Source organism: Bubalus bubalis, chromosome 6 (assembly GCF_019923935.1).
Source record: "Bubalus bubalis isolate 160015118507 breed Murrah chromosome 6, NDDB_SH_1, whole genome shotgun sequence".
NCBI classification, from domain to species: domain Eukaryota; kingdom Metazoa; phylum Chordata; class Mammalia; order Artiodactyla; family Bovidae; genus Bubalus; species Bubalus bubalis.
In genome coordinates, this window is record NC_059162.1 from 50,787,613 (window position 1) to 50,813,703 (window position 26,091).

General features: G+C 42.0%; 1 protein-coding gene across 10 annotated transcripts in view; it reads left to right on the forward strand.

Moving 5' to 3' along the window:
* Nucleotides 1–431: 431 nt before the first annotated feature.
* The window catches only part of EVI5 (ecotropic viral integration site 5), a 242,191-nt gene continuing 216,531 nt past the window's right edge, over nt 432–26,091 (forward strand). For 3 of the 10 annotated variants that reach the window (XM_025288259.2, XM_025288261.2, XM_044944679.1), the window contains exon 1: nt 12,215–12,663. In XM_025288259.2, coding sequence (XP_025144044.1) covers nt 12,568–12,663 — 96 coding nt within the window. In that variant the 5' untranslated portion in view covers nt 12,215–12,567. Of the gene's footprint in view, nt 455–11,711; nt 12,104–12,210; nt 12,664–26,091 lie in introns of those variants that run through there. The other 7 variants (XM_025288255.2, XM_025288257.2, XM_025288258.2 and 4 more) reach the window with 5 other exon arrangements.

Here is a 26,091-nt window from a genome sequence, read left to right on the forward strand (position 1 = left end):
CTGAAACCAGCTAATATAAAGAAGCGTCTAACCAGTGGCTCAGACTTGGCACCCCAAACACAATAACAGTTAGTATTATAATTGTCATTCTGAAACAAATCAAATCATTGAAAGGAGGAAAGAAGGAAGGAAAAGGAAAGAAAGAAAAGGGAGAGATGGAGGAAGAAAGGAAGGAAAGCTGGAAAAAAAAAATTAGCACCCTTATGGCCAAAAAGCTTTGTTTACTGCATTCCTAGTCCTCCAGGTTCCCAGCTTCCCCCAGAGGTGCTACCTAAACAAATGTATAGGGTGGAACCGAAAGGGTGTTGAATGGGTGGATCCCAGTGGCAATGTCTTGTAAACACTCCCTATGAGTCAGCTATAAATTCAATTCAAATCCCCGGTCTCCCTGTCTTTGCTTATCATGGTTACCACCAAAATGACTTCTGCCTTTAGAAAGCCTAGTAGGAAACAGGTAAATGTCTAAAACAATGTTTGATTTTACATTAAAACTTTTGAAAATGTAATTACTCAAAAAAGATATTTTGTTATTGAGTTAGGATTAATATACCTTGCTTGCTCTTCAAGTCACAGGAACAGCTTGTTAACATTTCAGCTTTATTTTAAGACTGTTATCTCCTTATTCTGTGGCCATTTGAGTGTCGAACAAAAATTTATGAAGTGTTAGGTTTAATTCCACACCTGTAAGAAAGGTTATTTTAATAACTGACTTCTGTAATTCAATACTGTTTCTCTCCTTGCTGTAATTGGCTGCTGGTTATCTTTTCTGAATGTGTTTTTTCAGAGGAGACAATGTGGCTGCATGGGTTTCAAATTTCTCATGTGGAGAAAATGATTAACTGGGGAAAAACCTGGTTACCACAGAATTTGCTGACAAATTCTGTTCGGTGGCAATGTTGATGGCTGTATGGCTTTTCGGTGATGACTTCAACAGTGGTTGCTACCAAGTTGTGTTTTGATGCACAGGGCATAATAAAAGCTAAATTAATTTTGTCGTTAAGTAAAATTTTACCTTCCTAATGTAGTTTCTTAGTTTCATTTTTGGTAGAGGTTGGGACAAAGTTAATTAACATTAGCTGATATTGTACTTTCGGAGAAGGCAATGGCAACCCACTCCAGTCCTCTTGCCTGGAAAATACCACGGACGGAGAAGTCTGGTAGGCTGCAGTCCATGGGGTCGCGAAGTCGGACACGACTGAGTGACTTCACTTTCACTTTTCACTTTCATGCATTGGAGAAGGCAATGGCAACCCACTCCAGTGTTCTTGCCTGGAGAATCCCAGGGACGGGGGAGCCTGGTGGGCTGCCATCTTTGGGGTCGCACAGAATTGGACACGACTGAAGCGATTTAGCAGCAGCAGTAGCAGATATTGTACTTTACTGTTTTTAGACACTTCTCACACGAATAACACTTCTGTTGTTGAAAACTGTTATTCTTACTTGTCTGATGAAACAAGCTTACAGAGGCCAAACAATTATTAGCAGGTGGTAGAGTCAGGATTTTTCTGTTACAGAGTCTTTTAGAAATCTATTTAAATTGTTGTCATACTGATGCTTTGTAACTTTGGATAACAGGAATTACCATTCACTGAATGCTTATTTTGTGCCTTGGGTATATTATTTCACTTAATTGTCACTTCAATGCTTAAGTAGATCGTTTTATTCTCTCCAGTTTATAATGAGAAGACAGGAGCTCAAAGAGGTTAAACACACATTTGGCAAACACATGTGAAATTTTAGGTTACAATCTAGTCACGTGCATTAATTTGGAAGTTATTAGTTCCCAGATAATTGGATAGATTGGAATTGCTACTCTAATTGCACTAAGTTTTGTCTTGCTCTAAAACACACTTTAGACTGTCAAGAAAAGAATGGACTTCTCCTTTGGTGGGTGAGGTGAAAACTGGCACTCAACTGATGTCCCAGTTTGGTGGCAGAGTTTTAAAAGCTGTTGTTGGGTTGATAGTGTGAATGTCTGATATCACACGTAGAAATGATGTCCAATCACTGGAGCCTAAGACCTGGTTCTTTACCACAACTATGGCAGATCTAGTCCTTACTCGGGCACAAGTGCCAAGAGATGGCAATAGAATTGTGTGCCTCTTAACAATGTTCTTTCCTAAGATAATGTGTCTTGCAAACCACAGGATGTGGTGGAGGTGAAGTGGTGAGGTTAAAGCCATTTTTATCACCTCAGTACAAGGAGAGGCCACAGCTTTTGTGCTTGAGTGCCTTTTGGTTTGCACTAAGGAAAGCACTGAGCCAAGTGAAATAGGCTTTCATTTCACTATTTCATTGTGAGCCTTTGGGCTGAAGGTCACAATGGAGTGTTGTTCCTCCTTTTTCTGGAATTGTGCTGCCAAGAGAACTTTCTGATGGATAGAAATGGTGTATGTGTGCTGCCCAACTTAGTGACTAGCTGCCACATGTGGGCTATTATTAAGCACTTGAAAGGTGTGACTGCTACTGAGAAACTGAAATTTTAAGTTTCAATGGAAATAGTCACATGGGGCTAGTGGTTGATGTATTGGACAGTGCAGTCCTAGAATGTAACTGAGATGCCCTGATTTTCTCTGGAAATTCAAGATGCCAGCTGATGCCAAAGTGAGTTTACCACTAGTTAGTTCCTTTTCTGGACTCTGAGTAGTTTTTGCCTCTCATGGGAATGTACTGAGGTTATAAGAATGCCTCCCTTGCCTCTCCTTTCTGTGAGCAATGAGGCTCACATGGCTGACTTATAAAACATTGTTGGTGATTGAGAGCACAATGCTCTGATGTTTAACCCTTACCTGGTTTAGAGGGGGACTAGAACTCAGACTCTCCTTCTGTTCCCCTCCTAGTGTGTGCATGCTAAGTTGCTTCAGTCGTATCTGACTCTGTGCAAACCTGTGGACTGTACCCTGTCAGGCTCCTCTGTCCATGGGAATCTTCAGGCAAGTATACTGGAGTGGGTTGCCATGCCCTCCTCCAGGGCATCTTCCTGACCCAGGGATCGAAATTGCCTCCCCTGTGGCTCCCGAATCGCAGGCAGATTCTTTACAACTAAGCCGCCAGAGCAGCCCTTCCTTCTTAGATAGTGACCCAAATCAATATCAGGGGTGTGTGGCATTAGAACACAGGGAATCTTGAATCGCTAACTGAATTTGCCTCAAATTCAACTGTCTCTGAGGAGGGGACCCCTGCCCACTGCACCCACACTTCCTCTATCTTCTATTCTAGTTTCATTCAGGGTGTGAACCGCCGAGTGGCCGAGGGCTGGAGCAGAGGTGGTGCTGGTGTGATTCACACAGTGGAATTTCACTTATGCAAGTGTTTAAGCACTTGGGAGAGGTTAGAATTAGCTATTTCTCTAGTTAGATTTAGCTTTGATTTTAATCTTATTATTTATTTGTACAGCTTTTTAAAATTTAAAATAAAAAATTTAATTTTTCAGTGAAAAACTAAACTGTAAACTCTTTCATCAAATGAATTGGATGGTTAGAGCTAATGGTAGAAGCTTCTCTCCTCAGGCCTCTGATCTCATTAGAGATAGTACATCTTAGGCACTTAACACAATGGTACTGATTATTTAGATTGTTTAGAATATTACACACACACACACACACACACATGCATGCGTGCATGTGTGCTCAGTCGCTTTAGTCGTGTTGGACTCTCTGAGGCTCTATGGACTATAGTCAGGAGCCTGACTGGCTCCTCTGTCCATGGGAATCTTCAGGCAAGAATACTGGAGTGGGTTGCCATGCCCTCATATAATTTGTACCAATTAAAAATACATAATTTGTACAATAAAATCAACACCAAGCTTGTTCTTTATCATTCATTCAAAATATGTTAAGCAGCTACTATGCAAAGTGCTGGGGCAACTGAATAGTCTAAGACAAAATATGATTTCAATCTTTGCAAAGCTGTTGATCTAGTGGGCAAGTAATATAAACCACTTCTGGCATTAGACTGACCGGGTTCAAAGCACTGCCCCATAATTTTTTATTTTTATAGATAAGGGCAAGTTACATGGTATTTACTAAGTCTTAGTTTTCTTATCTGCAAGGGGGTTATAGTGATACCAACCTCATGAGCATAGCATAAGGATTAAAAGAAAAAATGTATTAATATATACAGTCCTTAGCCAATACTTACAGAGTGCGCAACTGGGAATTAGCTTATTTTTTAAATTGAATTGACTCATGATATTATATTAGTTTCAGATGTACAACATAGTGATTTGATATTTTTATACATTATGAAATGATCACAACAGTATGGCTAGTTATTAGGTTGGTGTAAATGTAATTGTGGTTTTGGACTGTGAATTTTAAATCATTTTAACTCAAACACATCTTTATTAATCAAAATAGGAAACCATTACAATCAATACATTTTTGCCAATGAGAAATAAGTTTGTTTATTAATGTAGTATAAAAATCCATGCTTCCGGATTTGATAAACTCTTGGAAAGCATTTTCTGTCTCCTGTTGGTTGTGAAAACATTTTCCCTTCAAAGAATTGTTGAGATGCTTGAATAAGTGGTAGTCAGTTGGTGAGAGATCAGGTGAATATGGCAGATGAGGCAAAATTTCGGGGCCTAATTTTTGAAGCATTGGTGTGGGACACACAGTCATGCATTGTTGCAGAGAAGAATTGGGCCTTTTCTGTTGACCAGTGCCGGCTGCAGGTGCATCTCTTTGACTTGCTGAGCTTGCTTCTCAGATGTAATGGTTTTACCAGGACTCAGAAAGCTGTAGTGGATCAGACTGGCAGCAGACCTCCAAACAGTGACCATGACTTTTTTTTTGGGTGCAACTTTGGCTTTGGGAAGTGCTTTGGAGCTTCTTCTAGGTCCAACCACTGAGCTGGTCATCTCCAGTTGTCCACTTTTCATTGCATATCACAATCCGATCGAGAGATGATTCGTTGTTGTGTAGAATAAGAGATGAGGACACTTCAAAATGACAATGTTTTTGATTTTCAGTCAGCTCATGAGGAATTCACTGATAGAACACCTTTCCAATTTGCTTCAAATGCTGAACGACCTTAGCGTGGTTGATGTTGAGTTCTTTGGCAACTTCTTGTGTAGTTGTAAGAGGATTGGCTTCGATGATCCTCTCAACTGGTTGTTGTTAACTTCTGATGGCCCGCCACTGCGCTCCTCATCTCGTCTCAAGGCTCTCATCTCCATTGCAAAACTTCTTGAACCATCACTGCACTGTACATTTGTTAGCAATTCCAAATGCATTGTTGATGTTGCGAGTTGACTCTGCTACTTTATGACCCATTTTGAACTTGAATAAGAAAATTGCTCAGGGGACTTCCCTGGCAGTCTAGACTTTGCCTTCCAATGCAGGGGGTGCAGGTTTGATCCCTGGTTGGAGAGCTAAGATCCCACATGCCTCATGGCCAAAAAGCCAAAAACATAAAACATAAATAATATTGTAAAAAATTAAATAAAGACTTTAGAAAAAAAGAAAATTGCTCGAATTTGCTTTTTGTCTAACATCATTTCCCCAATATAAAATAAATATAAATACACAGCAAGTAATAAGCAAACAAAATAAAGGGAGAAATGTGCATTAAAATGATGTATAACATAATCACATTTATTTAAGAATGTATTCCAATATCAAACAGCAAATGTCGACAACATAAAACCGCAATTATTTGTGCACCAACCTAATATACTCTGTCACCAAAGTTATCACAACATTATTGACTACATTCTCTATATTACACTGTACATTACATTCCCATAACTTATTTTATTACTGGACATTTGTACTTCTTAATTCCCATAGCCTATTTCACTCAATTCCCCATTCGGTTTGTTCTCTGAGTGTTTCTATTTTGTTATGTTTGTTTTGTTTTTTAGAGTCCACCTATAAGTGAAAACATGATATTTGTTCTCTGCCTTTTTTTTTTTTTGACTTTTTTTTTTTTTTTATATAGCATATTCCCTCTAGGTACATCTATGTTGTTGCAAATGGCAAGATTTCATTTTTTTTTATGACTAACATTTCATTGTGTATATATATGCTGCTGCTGCTAAGTCGCTTCAGTCGTGTCCAACTCTGTGTGACCCCATAGATGGCAGCCCACCAGGCTCTCCTGTCCCTGGGATTCTCCAGGCAAGAACACTGGAGTGGGTTGCCATTTCCTTCTCCAATGCATGAAAGTGAAAAGTGAAAGTGAAGTCGCTCAGTTGTGTCCGACTCTTAGCAACACCATGGACTGCGGCCCACCAGGCTCCTCCATCCATATCTTAATTCATTCATCTACTGATGGACACTTAGGCTGCTTCCATATCTTGGCTGTTGTAAATAATCCTGCAGTGAGCTTTGGGTGCACATATCTTTTTTTTTTTTTTTTTTTGCCACACTGAGAGGCTTGTGGGCTCTTAGTTCCCCAACCAGGGATCAAACTCGAGCCCCATGTAGGGGAAGCACTGAGTCCTAACCACTGGACCACCAGGGTATTTTCCGTACATATCTTTTTAAGTTAGTGTTTTCATTTTCTTCAGATAAATACCCAGAAGTGAAATTTCTGGATTGTATGGTAGTTTTATTTTCAATTTTTTTAGGAATTTCCATACCATTTTCCACAATGGTTGCACCAATAGTGTGTTACTGTTTTGAGTACTTGAACTCTCTAATCAGTAGAAATTGGTAAGAGGCCAGATGAGAAATCCAGGCAAGTTATTGGATCTCATGCTGCAGCACAAGGGAAGGAAAATGAGTAACAGATGCCCTTACTGGCTCCAAGGGGTGGTGGGAGGCAAGAGGTTTCTTAAATGGGTTGAGAGGATGGGCAAGTTGGTGGGTTGGGCAGGAAGCATAGCTTAGATGGTCCGTCCACCGAACTGGTGGTGCTGTGTGCAGGAGTCATACATAGTACCCTGATTTTGCTCCTGACACCTTGGAAATGGCAGTTGGTTTGTGGTCTTTTTGTATCTGCACACGTGTGCAAGTATTTTTAGTCCCTTATAGCTTCTTTGTATTCTGTTGCTTAAGGAAATATTTGTGCAGGTGCAAGCACTCCAGTAAAGAGTCCCAGGTACCAGCCTAGCCCAAGCGGGACAATTTTATGACCCAGAAATTTCTCTCATGTACCTTCCCAATTTCCTGCCAGAGGCAATCTGTTATGATTTTTTCACCACAAACTAGTTTTGCCTTTTCTGGAATTTCAAATAAATAGAATCAGAGTATGCACTCTTTTGTGTCATTTATTTTCAAATAGGTAATATCAATATATTCACATGGCTTGAAATTAAGAAGGTACAAAAGGGCAGGCAGTCAAAAGTCTTCTTCCCAGCCTTGACTCCCAATTATTCAGTCTTCCTCCCTTGAAGCAACCATTATTATTAGGTTTATGTGGGAACATCCCATGGCAATCATTATTAATTCAGAGCTTTCTTTATACTCTGAATTTGAGTACTTTGAGAATTCAGTTTTAAAGGTTACCCAAAGTTTCTTCAGACAACTCAGCTAAACAAAATAAAATCAATTTAAAAAATTACTGGAGTTCTTTTTAGACTCTGATTCCAAATATCAGATAGTGACATTTAACTATCTATGACTTAGGTAACCTTCAAGCCATATCTAGTTCAAGTTCTAGTATTAGAATAATTAATTGTTAATTACTTCTCATTTATTGAATTAACAAAACATACATTGAACAAATATAGAAATACAACCATGAACCAAAGAAAACCAAGCTTCTGGCCGGCCTCATTGGTGTAATTAGTTGAGTAGGGGAAACAAAAATTCACCAAAAAAAATCACATTATTACCGTTTCAGTGCCATGTGATATGAAAGGACCAAGGCAGGGGAGTCTGAAGGTACTTCTCAGAGGTAGAGACTAGAGGTGCGGTCAGAAGGATGAGTACTGGAAGAGGTTTCCAGGCACAGAGCAAAGCATACACGAAAGGTCTGTGGAGGGAGAAAACTGAGGAATTGGAAGAGGCCAGTGTGGCTGGAACAGAGATAGGACAGAATGTGGTCTGAGCAGTGAGAAGAGGTGGAGAGGTGGAGAAGAGGCCATCTGACCATGCAGATTAGTTAAGAGGTTTTGTCTAAGGAAGTGGGAAGCCATTGAAGTGGTAGTGCTGTGGTACACAGAGCTATTTGTGTGGAGACAGGATTAGAGAGGGGCTACAGGGCATATCTTTAACATATGCAGAGTACATCATGAGAAACGCTGGGCTGAAAGAAGCACAAACTGGAATCAAGATTGCCAGGAGAAATATCAATAATCTCAGATATGCAGATGACACCACCCTTATGGCAGAAAGTGAAGAGGAACTCAAAAGCCTCTTGATGAAAGTGAAAGTGGAGAGTGAAAAAGCTGGCTTAAAGCTCAACATTCAGAAAACTAAGATCATGGCATCTGGTCCCATCACTTCATGGCAAATAGAAGGGGAAACAGTGGAAACAGGGTCAGACTTTATTTTTTGGGGCTCCAAAATCACTGCAGATGGTGAGTGCAGCCATGAAATTAAAAGACGCTTACTCCTTGGAAGCAAAGTTATGACCAATCTAGATAGCATATTGAAAAGCAGAGACATTACTTTGCCAACAAAGGTCCGTCTAGTCAAGGCTATGGTCTTTTCAGTGGTCATGTATGGATGTGAGAGTTGGACTGTGAAGAAAGTTGAGTGCCGAAGAATTGATGCTTTTGAACTGTGGGGTTGGAGAAGACTCTTTCGAGTCCCTTTGGACTTCGAGGAGATCCAACCAGTCCTTTCTAAAGGAGACCAGTCCTGGGTGTTCTTTGGAAGGAATGATGCTAAAGCTGAAACTCCAGTACTTTGGCCACCTCATGCGAAGAGTAGACTCATTGGAAAAGACTCCGATGCTGGGAGGGATTGGGGGCAGGAGGAGAAGGGGACGACAGAGGATGAGATGGCTGGATGGCATCACCGACTCGATGGACACGAGTTTGAGTGAACTCCGGGAGTTGGTGATGGACAGGGAGGCCTGGCGTGCTGTGATTCACGGGGTCGCAAAGAGTCAGAGGCAACTGAGCGACTGAACTGAACTGAGAGGGCGTTAAGAGTAAACAAATCAGAGACTAAATTAGTAGCCCAGGGCTTCCCTGGCTGCCGGGGTCCAGCCCCGGCTGATCCAGGGTATTCGAAGCGGGGACGGCGTCGGCGACTTATTTATTTATAAATATTTATCAAAGATTTAAAGAGTAATAAAATGAGGGTAGCTCAGTGAGGAAATTCAGTGGAAAAAAGCGGCTGAAATAAGGATAGCTCAGTAGGAAAATTCAGTGGAGAAAAGAAGCTGAGTGGCTTGGTTTACGCGGAAAATCAATATAACCCGTGACACCAGGTTAGCTCTGACCACGGAGGCCGCAGGCGCCCTCTCGAATAGCGGAAGGTGCCCCACCTTAGACACCTTCTCGAGTGGGTCTTAGAAGCCCAGGCAAATAAATGGTCGCAGAGGACATCCGCGCTCCAGATGGACACTCAGCTGGAATTTGGGAGAGAGAGTGACATGGGGAGACCAAGTTTCAGTGAACAAGGCCCGCACTTTATTTTCCAAAGTAGTTTTTATACCTTAAGGTACGCATAGAGGATAATGGGGGAAGGGGTGGAGTCATGCAAGGACAGCAGTTCCTGGTTCTAATCTAAGCCAGGCTTTCAAACTTATCATATGCAAAAGTTCAGGTGATAGACATCATCTTCTGGCCCGGAGGCCTGTTAACATTTTAAGAAACTTATCTTTCTCTAAAGGTGATTATTCCAAAGTCAGGCGCCAGCCTTCCAAAAAGCATTGGACAAAGCTGCATTTTACATTTCTATACACCCATTATATCAATCAATACACTGCCAAGGACACAGTAGGTAAGGAGTATGGAGACTTAGCAGCAAACATTGGCCCAACAAGTGAAAAACCCTTCACCAATACAATTTCTAATCAATCTTTTAACTACTCGAAGGAATCTGTGTTTAGGCAGTTTAGAACATCTCCTGCCTCTCACAGTTGGGAGGCTCTGAACAATCACATGTGGCCGGAAAAAACCCATTCAGGCAGGCTAGAGGATTTCCAAAGGAGTTTGTAGGTTGAAACACTGTCACATCCAAGAATTATTAACTGGAGCTGTAAGCTAACTCTCTTTTCAGAGAGAGGTAGTGGGGGACAGCCCCCCGTAAAGTCAGAGGTGTAGGTGAAAGCACAAAGCAGAAAGTAGGCAGACTCTGGTTTTCGGGGTAGATGCTCGAGAATTTCCAGGGGGACTCCTGAGGCTCGATCCCGCCTTTGCGTATGCCGAGCCTCCTTCCTCATGACCTTTGTCATGGGCGGAGTGCCTCACGCTGGCTCCCGGCAGTGATAGAATTCCAGTTGAGCTATTCCAGATCCTGAAAGATGATGCTGTGGAAAGTGCTGCACTCAATATGCAATATGCACTCAATATGCAATATGCCGGCTCCCGGCACCTGGCAGTTCAGTCGGTAAAGAATCCGCCTGCAGTTCAGGAGACCGGGTTCCATTCCTGGGTGGGAAAGATCCCCTGGAGCAGGAAATGGCAACCCACTCCAGTATTCTTGCCTGGAAAATCTTAAGGACACAGGAGCCTGGCGGGGTACAGTCCATGGGGTCCCAAGAGTTGGACACGATTTAGCGACTAAACCACCACCACCCAGGCCCCTGGTCCTCCCAGGCAAAGGTAGTTTGGACTTAGGGTGGTGATGGAGGATATAGAAGAGGCCAGATTCAAGGAAAATTTGGTAGGTAAAAATCTACAGGATTTTCTGATAAATGGAATTTAGGAAGGAGAGGTAGATTAACATGGTGTCTCAGCTTTCTTATACAAGATGGATTCAGCTGTGATGAAACTTGGTTGAAATTACTTTAAATAACAGCATAATCTAAAGTTATGCAAAATTTTGCCTCAGATAAAATTTCAAGTTTTTATCTGCGTGGAAGGACATGGCTCTACTTCCTATTTTTTGAACTTCCTAATCTTGTTTTTTTGTTTTTTTTTTTTTAATAATGGAGAGTGGTTTTTTTTTTTTTTTTTAATGCTTATTACAGTGGAACCCTTTCTGGAAATTATGGTTTTCAATTAGATAATAACCAGGGCTATCTAATTTCTAGGTTCTTTTTTGGGTGTTAATTACTATCATTTTGTCACTTCTAAATGTCTAATGAAAGTAATTTATATTGCCTTTGTTATTATTATTTTTTGCCTGTTTTTCTGGGATTTGACTGGGATTCGTAGCTTGTTTCTGTTCTTCAATAAGTACTTTCCTTCTAAGAATGTCTTCGTTGATATTGGATGACTGCCCGACTGGACATCACATATTTGTGCCCATGTTCTGCCCACTGCCGGACTCTGCATAAACCCAATGTGTCGAGACGACTGATGGTAGAGGGATTTGCAATCACAAGTGCCATTTACACGTTAATTGTTTTTTCAGAGTGATCTGGTTGCCTCTCGAGGAAGCTCCGGCGACCGCTGGAAGCTTGCGCGCCTGCATCGCGCGGCCCCAGCCTGGGACCCCTGCGCGTGGGCGGTGCGGCAATGACAGGCCGGCAGCCTTAAGGCTGGGGTCGCTTCGGGCCGGGAGCGGGAACGTTTGGTGCAGCTCTTACAGGCAAGGGGAGGTTCTAGAGACTGGGGAAGTCAGCAGTTTGTGCGTCCGATGGCTGGAGCTTTGAAAGAGAGGCGGAGGAACAAGCGAGAGCTCCCCGCCCCCGTTCCCCACTGTCCAATCCCTTCTGCTTCTCCTATCCTCGGATGGCCGGCCCGACCCCTAACCTGCTCGAACCCATCCTGCGGTAGAGACGGCCGGGGCTCTTTAAGGCCCTTGCCGCGCCTGCGCCTTGAGCCTTCCTGACGCGGCCGGGCCGGACCCGGGAGGAGCCGGCGGCGGGCACGCTAGGGGTCGGGTGGTAGTTGAAACCGCGGCGGCTCGGCAAAAGTGAGGTTAGGGTCGGAGGCGACCCCGAGCTCCTGAGTGAGCGCAGCGCTCGAGAGGAGGCGCAGAGGGCGGCCCGCGAAGCCCGGAGCGAGGCCGAGGCGCTGAGACGCGGCGGCTCGGCTGCCGGCTGGATGGGAAGTTAATGTTTACGACGGAGTCCACCCTACGTTTCCAAGGTGAGGGGCGCCGCGCCAGGCCGGGCGGGCCGGGAGGCCGGGCGGGCCGCGAGCCCGAGTTCCGCGGGACGCACAGCCGGGCCGAGGCGCGGCGAGTCGGGGCCGCCACTAAACTTGCGGCGCGAGCGGGGCGGGCGCCTCCGGCCCTACTGGGGCCTAAGTTCCCTGTGGCCATCGGGACCCTCCCCACCGCGGTTGCCGCGGAAGAAACTCGCCAGCGGAACTCCCAGTAGATTCCCAGGGAGGTGAAGGGACGAGGCTGCTTCGGGGGCGCTTCCTCGATATCCTGTGGGGCATACTGACTCTTCATCCCCGCCCTCAAGGCCAGGAGTCTGTTCCCTCTGGGTGACCAGATGGGGCGAGACTGTCCGCACCTCTTGCGAAGTTGGCGTCTTTATTTGGCCTCGGGGATTCTGCGTAAGGCCATGTCTCCAGGCAGGTGATGGGCGAGCCAGGTGTGGTAAATGACGCCCAAGGATCCAGTTGGGAGCCTTTGTAGCCATCTCTATAATCACCTTATGACTAGAGGGGCAAGCCTCAAATTAACCACAGAATTTCCGGTAGGTTGGATTGTGGTGGTAGTGTCTGATTTAGAGTTGCTGTGATTTCTTTGTGTCTTTCTTTCTGTTTTTTGGGCATCATAGATCAACTCGGTTGGCATCCTTTCACTGAAGAGTTAACCAAAACTTTTGGAATGGTTCCTTCACTTTACTCCTATCTGTTGTTGTTAGAAGTGGTTTCAAAAAGCAGCAGTTTCTTGCAGAGATATCTCAGCTGTGGGTTTCAGTGTAGAATAACAGAATTCTTCCATTGGTGAAAGAAATCTGGTGCTTCATGAAAATCAAGAAGTTATCTGTTTGTAGCTTGTCTTTTCAATCTTGATGGCCTTTTTTTTTTGATGAATGGAAATTGCTAATTTTCATGAAATAAACTTATTCCTTGTCTTTATGATTACTGTTTTTTGTGAACTATTAAAGAAATCTTTGCTTCGCCTAAGAATATGGAGATGATTTCTCATGTTACCAAGTATGTGTGCTCAGTTGCTTCAGTTGTGTCCGACTCTTTGCTACACTGTGGACCTTAGCCGATCTGGCTCCTCGGTCCATGGGATTTTCCATGGGCAAGAATACTGGAGTGGGTTGCCTTTGCCTGCTCCACCCATGTGATCATACAGAAGTTTTATTTTTACTTTTTACATTTAAGTTGTACAATTTACAGTAAGTTGTAGGTGGATTGTAGGGGATCAAGATTCACTTTTTACCGTATGGGTATATATTTGACCCAGCACCATTCACTGATATATATCATCCCTGCCCCTCTGCACTGTGTGACACTTTTCTGTAAGTCAGGTGAATGTAGAGTGTGGATCTGTTTCTGAACACTATTCTGTTTCATTGGTCTATTTGTTACCCTTGCACCAATATCACTGTATTAATTGGTGTAACTTTATAATAAGCCTTGATATGGGTCTTTCCTATTTTGTTCTTTAAGATGGTCTGGACAGTTCTTGGCTCTTAATGTTTCCATATAAATTTCAGAATCTTGTCCATTCATACAGATTTTGGAGATTGGAATTGAATCTGTTTATCAATTTGGAGAGAATTCAGTTCTTAACAAAACTGAGTTTTCCAGTTTATGAACGTGATATGTTCTTCCACTTCTTTATGTCTTTTAAAATTTCTCTAATGTTTTGTGGTTTTCTGTATTAAAGTCTTGCATACCATTTGTTATTTATTTGTAGGTATTTGATATTTTTAATGTAATTATAAATGATATTTTAAAGCATTTGTGGCCAGTATACAGAAATACAACTGATTTTGGGAGTGAGGGGAGTGGCTCGGAAATTATTTTAAAACAAATCCCAGACATCATTTCATTAATAAATCCTAAATTTTTAATCTCCCTTCAAGACCTAGTCCAGATTACACCTTGTATGTTCTAATTTTCCAAGGTTTTATAATCTTTTTCTATTTGCATGTTTTCTCCAGGGTCTGAGACAAATTAAAGATTTGTAGAGTGTTTAATATAAAGTGTGAATGTGTTAGGCTCTGGGGATACAAAGCTAATTAAGATGCTGCCCCTGCTTTTAAGGAGTTTAGAGTCTAGGAGGAGTTGTAGAAATTCAAGAAAAGGCCTTTATCTTGCTATGATGAAAACTGGTTTGGCTGCATGCAAAAGGGACATTTAAATCACACTGTGGGGGAGGTAATATGCCTGGCTCCCAGTGTTCTGAGAGCTGGGCAAAGGAAGTGGGCTGTGGGTGGGGGCCGCTATTCACTATACATACTTCTGCTTTATTCCTTGGCTTTCAGCCTTGAGCCTTTCTCCACTCTTCTTGAGTCTGGAGTCTCTCCAAGTCTGTGTTTCCAGAGAATAAATTTATGAGAGGACGTGAATGGGGGAGAAGGGAAACTGCAGGTCCATATACAGACTGTGTGTGTGTGCTCAGTCGTGCCCAACTCTTTGCAACCCCATAGACTGTAACCTGCCAGGCTTCTCTGTCCATGGGGTTCTCCAGACAAGAATACTGGAGTGGGTAGCCATTCCCTTCTCCAGGGAATCTTCCTGACTCAGGGATGGAGCCTGGGTCTCCTGCATTGCAGGCAAGTTCCTGAGCCACCAGGAAAGCCTTTAGCTGACTTTAAACCACTAACCTGATTTTTAGCCCTTTACTTCTTCCCCACTGACTGTGTACTTGGAGACTCTCAAGGGCTGAGCCTTTCTGGGGCTCTGAGTGAGCCTATCAGTGTGTTGACCTCCAAGTTACTTTTGCAGGCCTGGAGGTTTGACTTCTTGTCCTCTGCTTCCTGTCCTCTACCTGTTACTTGTATTTTCATCTCTTTTCTTGTTTCATAGATGCCATATCTCTTTATCTGTCTCAGAACATTAAAGATAGTTTCTTTAAACTGTTTTTTTCCTTACATAGCTTATTTCCTCCAAGTTACTTTTTTTCCTGTTTGGTATAATCTCAGCAGTAGAGACCCTCCTCAGAGGTCTGGTAATCCTTGGTTGTTTGCTTGTGATTGAGAGACCAAATACATTATGTAGCAGTACTTTTAAAAATTTAGATGTGATTGCCCACAGTAAAATATATAGAGTAAGTGTATAGTTTGATAGTTTTCCTATGTATGAAAGTGAAAGTGAAGTTGCTCAGTTGTGTCCGAATATTTGCGACCCTATGGACTGTAGCCTACCAGGCTCCTCCGTCCATGGGATTCTCCAGGCAAGAGTACTGGAGTGGGTTGCCATTTCCTTCTCCTGTGTAATTAACACACAGTACAGAGCATAGTGAAAAACCCAGACAATTCCTTCATATTCTTTTCTTCTATCTACCCCACTCCCTGCCCAGAGGCAACCCCTCTTCTGATTTCTCTCTGCATAGATTAGCACCAGTATTTTCTAAAGTTGCCCAGGTGATTCAAAGGTATGGTCAGGATTGAAGCCATTGGTTTGAGTGGGCTGTCTGAGCCTCTCTCCAGTGTCTGTCTTTCCTTTTGGCCTGATTCTATTTCCCAGAGAGTATGGAAGTTTTCCGCTTGGAGGCCAGAGGTCTAGTTGCCAGTGGTCTGGGAACTCAGGAAAGGAGAGCTGGGTAATGAGCCATTAATGAGCATGTAATGTGAAGGGACACATAATTGGCTTCATCTTTCACGATGTATGGTTTTACCCTTTTTAGAGACTGAATCTCTAATCTGCTGCCTTATTGAGATTAGATCACTCAGTGACTTGAAAGAGGAATGCAGGTCTAGGTTTCTAACTGTTCCAACAGTTCTCACCGCATCTTTCCTGCTTCCGTCTCCGCCTTTGCTCTGGCAGCTCCGGGGCCCTTTGCGGATTCTGTACCGTGAACTGGGTTTCTTCCTGCTGGTCAGTGCACTGCTGTCTTTGCAAACACTACTTGTCTTTGACCAAATCAGTTACCACTCATCCATCTCTCCACCTTTCAAGGTTTTGTTGCTGTTCTTTGTTCCATTCTCTTGATCCTTGTGGTAAGTGTCCTAAAAACAACAGCAAAGTTTTCCTTATTCTTGTTTTATTAGAGTTTTGTTGTTGTTGTTTAGTCACAGTACTGTCTAACTCTTCTGCAATCCCATGAGCTGTAGCCGCCAGGCTCCTCTGTTCATAGGATTTCCCAAATAAGAGTACTGGAGTGGGTTGCCATTTCCTCCTCCAAGGGATCTTCCCAACCCAGGGGTCAAACCCGTGTCTCCTGCATTGGCAGACACATTCTTTACCACCTAGCCACCAAGGCAGCCCTATTAGGATTCTGGGAGAGAGAAGAATTAGATGTGTGTGATCAATCTGCCATCTTAACCTGGAAGTCCCTCATCTTTCATCATACAAAAATGTGTTGCCATCTGTCAATCACTGTTGTCTCCTTCCTGTGGGGTTATAGCTTTTAAAGTTTCTTTACTGTTATCTACATAGAATGGTAGGAGGGAGAGCATCTGAATACTGGATCAAACTGTCATTTCTCTAGAAATCCCTAAATTGTTTTGAGAAGTATCCTTTGTCCCAGAGTCTTATAATCTCAGGATTGGAAGTGATTTTAAAGATAAGACAGCTTAGTGAGCTATTTGATACTTTCTGTAGTGGGGAACTCACTTCAGTTCAGTCACTCAGTCGTGTCTGACTCTGTGACCCCATGAATCGCAGCACGCCAGACCTCCCTGTCCATCACCATCTCCTGGAGTTCACTCAAACCCACGTCCATCGAGTCAGTGATGCCATCCAGCCATCTCATCCTCTGTTGTCCCCTTCTCCTCCTGCCCCAATCCCTCCCAGCATCAGAGTCTTTTCCAATGAGTCAACTCTTCGCATGAGGTGGCCAAAGTACTGGAGTTTCAGCTTTAGCATCATTCCTTCCAAAGAAATCCCAGGGCTGATCTCCTTTAGAATGGACTGGCTGGATCTCCTTGCAGTCCAAGGGACTCTCAAGAGTCTTCTCCAACACCACAGTTCAAAAGCATCAATTCTTCGGCACTCAACTTTCTTCACAGTCCGACTCTCACATCCATACATGACCACTGGAAAAACCATAGCCTTGACTAGACGGACCTTTGTTGGCAAAGTAATGTCTCTGCTTTTGAATATGCTATCTAGGTTGGTTATAACTTTGCTTCCAAGGAGTAAGCGTCTTTTAATTTCATGGCTGCAGTCACCATCTGCAGTGATTTTGGAGCCCCGAAAAATAAAATCTGACACTGTTTCCACTGTTTCCCCATCTATTTCCCATGAAGTGATGGGACCAGATGCCATGATCTTTGTTTTCTGAATGTTGAGCTTTAAGCCAGCTTTTTCACTCTCCACTTTCACTTTCATCAAGAGGCTTTTTAGTTCCTCTTCACTTTCTGCCATAAGGGTGGTGTCATCTGCATATCTGAGGTTATTGATATTTCTCCTGGCAATCTTGATTCCAGCTTGTGCTTCTTCCAGCCCAATGTTTCTCAGGATGTACTCTGCATAGAAGTTAAATAAGCAGGGTGACAGTATATAGCCTTGATGTACTCCTTTTCCTATTTGCAACCAGTCTGTTGTTCCATGTCCAGTTCTAACTGTTGCTTCCTGACCTGCATATAGGTTTCTCAAGAGGCAGGTCAGATGGTCTGGTATTCCCATCTCTTTCAGAATTTTCCATAGTTTATTGTGATCCACACAGTCAAAGGCTTTGGCATAGTCAGTAAAGCAGAAATAGATGTTTTTCTGGAACTCTCTTGCTTTTTCCATGATCCAGTGGATGTTGGCAATTTGATCTCTGGTTCCTCTGCCTTTTCTAAAACCAGCTTGAACATCAGGAAGTTCACAGTTCATGTATTGCTGAAGCCTGGCTTGGAGAATTTTGAACATTACTTTACTAGTGTGTGAGATGAGTGCAATTGTGGGGTAGTTTGAGCATTCTTTGGCATTGCCTTTCTTTGGGATTGGAATGAAAACTGACCTTTTCCAGTCCTGTGGCCACTGCTGAGTTTTCCAAATGTGCTGACATATTGAGTGCAGCACTTTCACAGCATCATCTTTCAGCATTTGGAATAGCTCAACTGAATTCCATCACCTCCACTAGCTTTGTTCATAGTGATGCTTTCTAAGACCCTCTTGAGTTCACATTTCAGGATGTCTGGCTCTAGGTGAGTGATCATACTATCATGATTATCTTGGTCATGAAGATCTTTTTTGTACAGTTCTTCTGTGTATTCTTGCCAGGAACTCACTTAGAAGAGATGAATGACTGGAGAAATGGAGTGAGCTGTGGATCTCTGCACTGGGTCTGGAAATCCATATGTTCAGTAAACATTAGATAGTGAATGAACAAATAATCTTGCATATTTGTAACATATAAAAGTTATTAAAAAGTCATGGTGATTTTGTTATTTTAATCAATAATTCTTAAATCTAGCTATGGTCATGGGTGGTAATACTTAAAATTTTTTGTTTTTTGCTTTTGACTGAGTTCTCTGAATATTTATCACACAGGTCACAGCAGTAGCAGGTCTGAGGGAGAGACGGGAGAATCCTTTACCCTTTAGGTAGGTCTTGGAGGTCTGCCAGCCTACGGGGGGTTTCCTTCAGGCCTGCCTTCTGCCAGATGTGCCTCAGGTCTCTCTTGAACTTGATCTGCTTCACTTCCAGGCTGACTTTCCACTGCAGGAATCAGGTCCTGTTGACCGACTGGCAGTGCTTGAGGTGATGCTGGCAGATCTTGAGCACATCTTTGCAGTGCATCTCAGACCTCCTTCCCCCTCCCGCCTAACCCCTTCCCCACCCTGGCTGGGCAGACCCTCAGAGTTGGGGTGAGACACAGTCCCTGAGGCCCCAGCATCCAGTCTGGGCAGGAGGTAGCAAATGGTCAGCCAGTTCTCCAGGGGCTGATGGATATCTTCCTGGGGACCAGCATCTCCTCAAACTCCGGGTGGACCTGCCGGCCAGGAAGGGAGGCAACCCCATGCGGGCCTGTTGGTGGCGTGCTGTAGTGAGACTGGCAGTCTTGCCTGCCCAGCACCTCTGAGACAGGCCAGGGCCCACTGCAGCCTGCCCCAGGGTGCATCCCGAGCAGCTGGGAGTCAGGTGTGCCAGAACATGGTCTGTGTGTGGCAGCAGCCTCAGGTGCTCAGCAGGGCCTTCCTGAGCCTCAGCTTCACCCTGAGGCACCCACAGTGTGTTGCAGGTGGTGTGGGTGCCTTGGCTGTTCCTGGAACCCACAGGCTGTGGCCTCACACTGACCCTCCCCAGATGTGGCCAGGAGACTGACCATTCCACCATCCAGAATTTTTTGTTTTGAAACACAAGATTTTGTACCAGAAAAAATTGATAAATTGCTAAAGTTGTTGAAATCTTGATAGTTAACTTAAACTGGTAAATTAATTAGAACTACCCATTAAAACCTCTCTTTTACTCCTTTAACAACTTTGTTATGCTTTGCACTCTTTTTTTTCTTTACAACACTAAGTAGGTTTCCAAAAGCTTTTTGAAATAAAAGTTTTTATCATAGAGTTCATGATATGAAAATATTATTCTCAATGTAACTTGCTTTCTGTTAGGCTAAATTTATAAAATTTTATTTGTTTACCCTTCAGTTGTATCCATGTTTCTGGGTTTCAGTTTCTTTTTTTGTTGTTGTTGCTCTTGTTCAGTCGCTCAGTTGTATCCGACTCTGCAACCCTAGCACACCAGGACTGCAGCACACCAGGCTTCCCTGTCCTTCACCATCTCCTGGAGTTTGCTCAGACTCATATCCATTGAGTCCATGATGACATCCAACCAATCTCATCCTCTGTCGCCCCCTTCTCCTCCTGCCCTCAATCTTTCTCAGCATCAAGGTCTTTTCCAATGAATCAGCTGTTCTCATCAGGTGGCCAGAGTATTGGACCTTCAGCATCAATCCTTCCAGTGAATTTTCAGGGTTAATTTCCTTTAGGATTGACTGGTTTGAGCTCTTTGCTGTCCAAGGGACTCTGAAGAGTCTGTCTCAAGAGTACTGTCTCTGTGCTTCATGAGAGGGTTCCCTGCCTGTGCTGTTTGTAGTTTATTAAGTAGCCAAAGACAATGTGGCTTTAGTGCTTGTTTATTGTACTTTGTACTAATCCAACCCTCACAGTTGTACTTTGAAAAATGTTCCCTAAAGCTGGTTAAACTGACTGTTAATCTGGGTCTTCATTGTAGGTTTTGGTATTCAGTGTCCTATGAATTTATGATTAGGGCTCTATCTTTAAGGCACTGCTGACTCCTGTGTTCTTGAAAGGAACCCTGATAGAGACAGGAACAGAATGGTTTTTTATGGACCATTGCCCTTTTTGTTTTTCACAAGAAAGTGTAAGCACTGATAGGGAAATGACCATGGGCGTTTTGTCCATGGTCATCATTTGAGCAGTGATGCTCAAATGATTAGTTGCTGTATTCGGCTTGGTACAGTTCTTTTGCCGTGTTAAAAATGAATCCAGGGACTTCCCTGGTGGTCTAGTGGTTGAGAATCCATCTTCCAGTGCAGGAGGCACGGATTTTATGCCTGGTCAGGGAACTAAGATCCCACAGGCCATGGGGTAACTAAGCCCATGCACCGCTTCTACTGACCCCGAGTATCACAACTAGAGAGGCTTTGTGCTGCAACGAAAAACCCGATGCAGCCAAAAATAAATAAATATTTTAGAAAATGAATGGAGCTTTCTCATACATTATGCTAGTAAGTTTGTTAGAACAATGTTAACAGATATTGGATAAAAGTTTCACTTTAATGAACAATTGTGTAATATGATATTTGAATGAGATACATGAGAGAAAGAAAAATTTAATATATTTGGGTATACTAGAAATCATGATAGTTTAGAAGACTGAGCCAGAATTTGATGGTGAGAAGATATAAGTAATTTTAGAATGAATCCTAGCTCATGAAAAGTGTAGTGGCTTTAAATATTTAATTGAAATGCATGTAAGAGAGGAGCACAACGTTAAAGACTCAACTTGGCTGCCTTTTTGAAAATGTGGAGAAGCTTCTTTGCCACTGCTGGATGAACAAGGTTATAAATGTTATCAAGCATGGTATGTTTACATTTAACACACAAGATCAGAAAAATGAGTCAGTAGATGATCTAGAAATTTAATGGAGTTATAAACATAGTCAGTAAGTCATTAAGAATCAGCAAAGATAACATATATATAGCATCCCGAATGTGTCAAGTATAAGGATGGGTGCTGGGGTAATTGTGATCAATTCTACATAGACGGAATCTTTGCTTTCATGGAATTTATAAACCAGAGGAACACACAGTGGCTACAGTCTTGTTTCTTGACTTTTTTTGTGTTTTGCCACACTGCTCAGCTTGTGGGATCTTAGTTTCCTAACCAGTGATCGAACCGAGGCATATGGCACTGAGAATGCCAAGTCCTAGCCACTGGACCACCGGGTAATTTCTGGTGTAGTCTTGTTTCTGAGTGAGGTGATAAAGAAAGAAGGAGGGTGATTTAGTGATTGGTTTGTTTTAAATCTTGAGGCTTTTTAAAAAATGAAGTATAATTGATTTTCAATGATGTGTTTCAGGTGTACAGCAAAGTGATTCAGTTATACATATATCCTTTTTCAGATTATTTTTCTTTATAGGTTATTATAAGATATTAAATATAGGCCCCTATGCTATACAGTAGGTCTTCATTGTATATATAGTAGTATGTATCTGTTAATCTCAGTCTCCTATTTATCCCTCCTTTCCCCCACCTTTTTGCTTTGGTAACCATAAATTTATTTTCTATGTCTGTGAGTCTATTTCTGTTTTGTAAATAAGATCATTTGTATCTTTTCTTTTTTTTGATTCCACGTATAAATGATATCATATGATATTTGGTTTTTTCCGTCTGATTTACTTCACTTGGTATCATGATCTCCATAGGTCTGTCTGTGTTGCTGCAAATGGCATTATTTTATTCTTTTTTTATGTGACTGAATAATATTCCAGTGTGCATGTATATATACCACATCTTTATCCATTCATTTTTTGATGGACATTTAGGTTGTTTCCATGTCTTGGTTATTTTCAGTAGCGCTGCTCTAAATATTGGAGTGCATGTATCTTTTTAAATTAGAATTTTTGTCTTGTTTGAATATATGCTCAGGAGTGGGATTGCTGGATCACATGGTAACTCTACTTTAGTTTTTTTAAGGAACATCCATACTGTTTCCATAGTGGCTGCACCAATTTACATTCCCACCAACAGTACAGGAGGGTTCTCTCTTTTCCACACCCTCTCCAGTATTTGTTATTTGTAGACTTTGGTGATGGCCATTCTTCCAGATGTGGTGGGCTATTCTGACAGCTATGAGGCTTTTGTATGGAAAAATGCTGAGTTTTAAAAGTTTTAAATCTTAATATTTGCTTTAGAAATTTTTGAGGTGAAATTTGTGTGTAGCAAAATGCTCAGAACTTAACTATAAAGCTGAATGAGTTTTTAAAAAATTGATGTGTAATTGTTTTACAGTGTTGTGTTTCTGCTGTACAGCAGTGTGAATCAGCTATAAGTATACATATATCTCCTCTCTTGAGCCTTCTTCCCATCTCTACCTCCTAGGCCATCACAGAGTACGGAGCGGAGCTCCCTGTGTCTGTACAGAATTGTATTAGTTTTCTATCGCTGCTGAAACAAATTAGTACAAACTTAGTGGCTTAAAACAGAAATGTAGTCTCTTACAGTCATGGGGGCCAGAAGTTTCAAGTGTTTTACAGGGCTAAAGTCAAGGTATTGAGTCTGCTGGTTACTGAGGTAGAATCCATTTCCTTGCCTTTTCCAGCTGTTAGAGTTGCATTCTTTGCATTGCATTCCTTGACCTCTTCCTGCATCTTCAAAGTCAACTGCATTGCATCTTCAGGTGGGCCCAGCTCAGATAGTTCAGGATAATCTCTTCATCACAAAACCCTTCCCTTAATTACCTCTGCAATTTAAGATAACATGCCCAGGTTCTGGATTTTATGATGAGTTCTTTTGTTGTTGTTTAGTTGCTAAATTGTGTCTTGACTCTTTTGCAACCCCATGAACTGTAGCCTGCCAGGCTCCTCGATCCATGGAGTTTTCCAGGCAAGAATACTAGAGTGGGTTCCCATTTCCTTCTTCAGAGGATCTTCCTGACTTAGGGGTTGAACCTGCATCTCCTGCATTGGCAGGTGAATTCTTTACCACTGAGCCTCTAGGCAAGAATACTGGAGTGGGTTGCCATGCGCTTCTGCTGGGGATCTTCCTGACTGAGGGATTGAATCCAGACCTCCTGCATTGCAGGTGGATTCTTTACCACCTGAGCCACCAGGGAAACCCTGAGTTCTTTTGGAGGCCGTTAATTATGCTGTCACATAATACTAACAAAGAAAATCAGGCTCATTATATAAAAATTTCTCAAAAATATATAGTATCTATTTTTTTTTTTTGGCTGGGCTGAGCAGCATATGGGATCTTAGTTCCCAGACCAGAGATTGAACCTATGCTCCCTACAGTAATAGCTTGGAGTCTTAACCACTGGTCCACCAGGAAAGTCCCCAAGTATGATCTAATTTTTGTTAACTTAATACATATACCCATATAGTAGCATATGTATAGCAATCTTAATGAATATTGCTATATAAACAATGGTTATTATTGCTATATAAACAATGGTTAAAATGTGTACCTGGGTTAATTTACCCAAGAGTACTTGCTAATGTACTCTCACTTTGTTGGTTTGTCCCAGAACTTCTGATTGTTTCTGTCAGTAATATGTGGAGCATATGTATAGCGAATATTGCTATACATATGCTACTGCTAACAGTGGCCGTTTTTGAGAGTGGGATTACAGAGTACTCAAACTTTTCCGTTTTTTCTATGATAATTTCAGTTCTTAATGAACATGTATTTACTGATCAGAAAAATAAAAAACGAAAGAGTATTGTGTGGGTCACATGTTACAGAGAGATCTGCAAGTAAGATGAAGATTGTAAATCGTGTACTGAATTTAGTGCAAAGAGGCTGTTGGTGAGTGACTTTGATAAGTGTGGTTTTAGTAAAATGGTATGGTGGAAACCACATTTCAGTGAAAAAGTGGGAGATGAAGTAGGGAAGAATGAAAATTAAACATGTGTCCAGCTGCTTAGCTGTGGGGGAGGGACAGTACTGTGAGACAGCGGGTATTTAGTGGGATGTAAGATCTAGTTAGAGTTCTCAATATGGCAGAGCAGCCTGTGTAAAAGTTGAGAGCAGAAACTGGGAAGAAGAGACAGACTGCTTCCTGAGTTCCAGGACAGAGAACAGGAGGCCTGTCTTCTGACTTTAGACAGAAACCCTACTTCTCTGTGGCTAGTGAGACTAGAGAGGTATGGATATAGGTAGTAGTTAAGTTTATAACATTTTTGTTTTCTTTAACATTATCAGATTAAAAAAAAAAAAATCTCTCGTAGTCCTAAGTGTTCCTCTGGCATTTTGTTAAAGTCTAAAGTTATTGTGTACCTGGGTTAATTTACCCAAGAGTACTTGCTAATGTACTCTCACTTTGTTGGTTTGTCCCAGAACTTCTGATTGTTTCTGTAGCCTCGTAGTGGCTATGTAGTTCAGGGAATGAGACCTTAGTTTTCTAGTGCAGTGTTTTGGGGAATCCCCCTACTCCCTTGCCCCTTTATTATTGAAACTAATATTACATAAAAATCTGCTAGTATGAGCTGATCGATTTTCTTTTGGCTCTACAATGTCTGAACAGAAAGGCATTGGAGATACCATTCACCCCAGCCTTTTTTTTTTAAGTTCTGACAAGGAAACAAGGTTTAAAAACACTTTAACTTGTGAAGGCCATGTGGCTTTTGGTTGCTTGCATGCTCAGAAGGCCCTATGCACTTTGTCAGTAAAATGTGGTGCTTTTACCTTGCTGAAATGCTGAGGACCTTTCAAAATATCATTTCATTGGTACTATATTTCTGTGAGAATTTCTTGAGTTTTCATATGTCCTTCTATCCAACTTCAATTAACATACATTTTCCACTTCTTATTTTAATCAGTTTTTTTAAACCAGTATCAGTGTAATTAAATTAATTTAAATGTCAATTTAAAATAATTTTTAGGCCTTGCCATGATGTGTGCATTATTTGCCTGTTTTGGAGAATTATGTTAAAGATTTTTATTGGCATTTTAGGATTTTTCAAAACAGTGGCAATTCATTTTTATTTCACCCTCAGTATGGAGTGATAGTGCTTAACACACTTCTTTCCCCCCCCCCCCCACACTTCTTGATATATTGTGTACATTAAATAAAAGATTCCTGTAATGTGTGGTATATTTTTAAGAGATACTTGTTCTGAATTTGTGCTTTTTTCATACTAGATGGAAGCATAAGAAAACAAGTATTTTAGTACTCTTGCTGCTGCCAGGAAAAAATTGTATGTGCGGATATGCTTTCTTTTTAAAAACAATTTTGTGTTTGTAACAATGGAAGGTTGAGGTTGGGGACAGGCTTATTAGCTCTTTACTCATGAACTTGAACACCTTGGCTATAGAAATTTTAGGTTCAGCTCACAATGGCCAAATTTTAGTTATCTAGTATTCTTATCAGTGTATTTTACATAGCATTCTCTTCCAGTTTTAATGCATAAGTATTGATGGAGAAATTATATCAGTAGTTTGGTAATACAGTAAAATATTTCACATAATAGCAATGCCTTTTCTTTGAAGGAAAGCAGCAGTAGTTTTTATTGAAGCAAGTTAAGTTCTGTTTCAGGAAGAATTTCATTATGATATGAATTGGTGGCCAGAGGGGAACAAAGTGGCATAATGTAGAGAGTGTGTGTTAGTCGCCCAGTCATGTCTGACTCTTTGCAACTTCATGGTCTGTCCTTGGAATTCTCCAGGCAAGGATACTGGAGTGGGCTGCCATTCTCTTCTCCAGGGCATCTTTCTAACCAAGGGATTGAACCTGGGTCTTCTGCATTGCAGTCAGATTCTTTACCATCTTAGTAGAAAGAGCAAGCATTTTGCTTTGTCATTTTCCTTCTTCTTTT